The sequence below is a fragment of the Seriola lalandi genome, unplaced genomic scaffold (assembly GCF_002814215.2).
Source record: "Seriola lalandi dorsalis isolate HSWRI2012SDOR001 ecotype SW California unplaced genomic scaffold, Sedor1 jcf7180002038773, whole genome shotgun sequence".
NCBI lineage: Eukaryota > Metazoa > Chordata > Actinopteri > Carangiformes > Carangidae > Seriola > Seriola lalandi.
The window spans coordinates 1-2,021 of NW_019509349.1; the positions used below are offsets into that span (position 1 = coordinate 1).

A 2,021-nucleotide genomic window follows, 5' to 3' on the forward strand; every position below is an offset into this window, starting at 1 on the left:
TAGAAATACAAAAGTATTCTCAATAAACAAAAACAAACAAATTGGTCTCAAAATGTTTCAAGGAAGCCTGTGAGTTTGCAAACAAACATGTGCATGCTCAACAATTATTTCACTTCACTTGATTTGTCATCCAGTCACAGAGGCAGATATGTCAGTCATTGTCTCATAGACATTTTCCACTTCACATATTCCACACATAATTTCATAGACTTCAGACTTCCTTTTGTTGTTTTTCTCCAGGGTGTCCATCTTGTCTTTCACCTTTGGAGAGATTTTCAATATGAACGTTATTGAACACATTTTCACAATTGCTCAATTCCTTCTGTACATATACTGATGACCTGACTTCCACATTCACATATACTGACTTCCACATTCATATCTACACACTTCCACATTCACATATACTGACTTCCACATGTAATTTCAAGTATAATGTTCATATCATATTACCTACCTGATTTCTTTCCAGGACAATCCTTTTAGGCACAGCCTGCTGCCTCTTCTTCAGTAGCCATTTGTGGGGAGGCAGCTCATCTACTCTGATCTCACTTCCGAAGTTCTCCACATTTTTTCTTTTGCGACAAAAGAATACAATGGCTGAGATGGTGATGATCATCAGGAGGACAATGACTGTGACTGCTGCTGAAACTGCTACATTACTAACTGCTGATTTCAGTATGAGTGTTGCGGTGCATGTTTCAGAACCCACAAGGTTTTCAGCATTACAGACATAGGGACCCAATACATCTTCTCCGGTGATTGTTAAAAACAAGTCACCAGGGAGCATCTTTTCTCTGCTTTCCTTGGACCATGTGTACCACATTGGGGGGCTACCTTGACTGCCAATGCAACTGAGCACCACCGTCTGACCCATCTCAACCACAACCTCAGGGTTACACACAGGTTTGGTTGGCCTCTCCATTACATCCAGCCGAATGATGATGCTGCTGATTCCAGGAAGTTTTTTAACCTTGCACTGGAAGGTGTCAGAGTCTGTTAGCTTCAAGTCATTGATGGTTATTGAACCATTGCCACTTTCAGGATCTGGAGACACAAACTGAACTCTGCTCTGAAATCGATGATCAAAATCATTGTAGATGCGATGATCTCCAGCATACCAGATAACTACTGTTTCTTCTTTCTGTATGTCTGCAGGCTTGGTGCTCCACTCAATATCAATTCCTCCCAAGTCTTCAGGAGCAAGGGTGAAGTGACAGCTGAGGGTCACGTCGTCTCCCACTGCAGCATATGTAGGTGATAATGACTGTGACACTATCTGCAGTCCATGAGATGGTTTTGCAGTGAAAGGCAATAATGAGAGGGTCATGAACAAATGCCATAGCTTGAGCCTGGTGATCAGAGGCTTTCGATAAGGAGGACACCTTTGGTGAAATGCTCTAGAGATTGGCATCTGCAGATTTTAAAAGAACAGAGTTTAAATTTGAATCAAATAGACTGACATGTGGATTTCTGTAACTATTTTAGATGAAAATATGGAACCTGCCAACATTCGGGTCCAGATTTCAATTTGTTACATTACACGTTAGCATGTTAGCTAATGCTAAAACCGAACGAACATTTTAAAATGTTCATTTCTTGATAAACCTTTTCAACAACCATTAAAACTTGTGTGCAAAGTCTTCCTAAAACAGTCAAATAACCCATAGCGGTCCAGAGAGGCTAGAAACACTCAAAATATAGTATTTTTGTCAGAGCAACTTACCATTCTGATACAGCTTTCCCGCATGTGAAAACAAAATGGCTGACACTGAACTTTGAACTTTGTGACCCCAAAAATTCAAAAGCTGTCAATTGAGCTGTACCTGACATATGTGGTAGGGCTTGGTCCTAGGTACTCTGAGTCAAATTTTGGAGGCTCTGACACTGCCCAAACTCTGGGAAATACCCCATTTATCCCTTCCATATTTCAATCTATGAAATTCCAAATTCTGAATTGGTCACAGACTGAACTCTGGAATATACATAGATTGAAATAAGATGAAATTTCTTTCTATTGA

At 40.2% G+C, this 2,021-nt stretch overlaps 1 protein-coding gene across 1 annotated transcript; it reads right to left on the minus strand.

Moving 5' to 3' along the window:
- Positions 1-457: 457 nt before the first annotated feature.
- On the minus strand, positions 458-1,330 carry LOC147819839 (coxsackievirus and adenovirus receptor homolog; the record flags this gene model as incomplete). The annotated part of the gene is made up of 1 exon (XM_087170164.1): positions 458-1,330. A coding segment is annotated over exon 1 (873 nt), but the record flags the coding sequence as incomplete, so codon positions are not given.
- Positions 1,331-2,021: the final 691 nt, after the last annotated feature.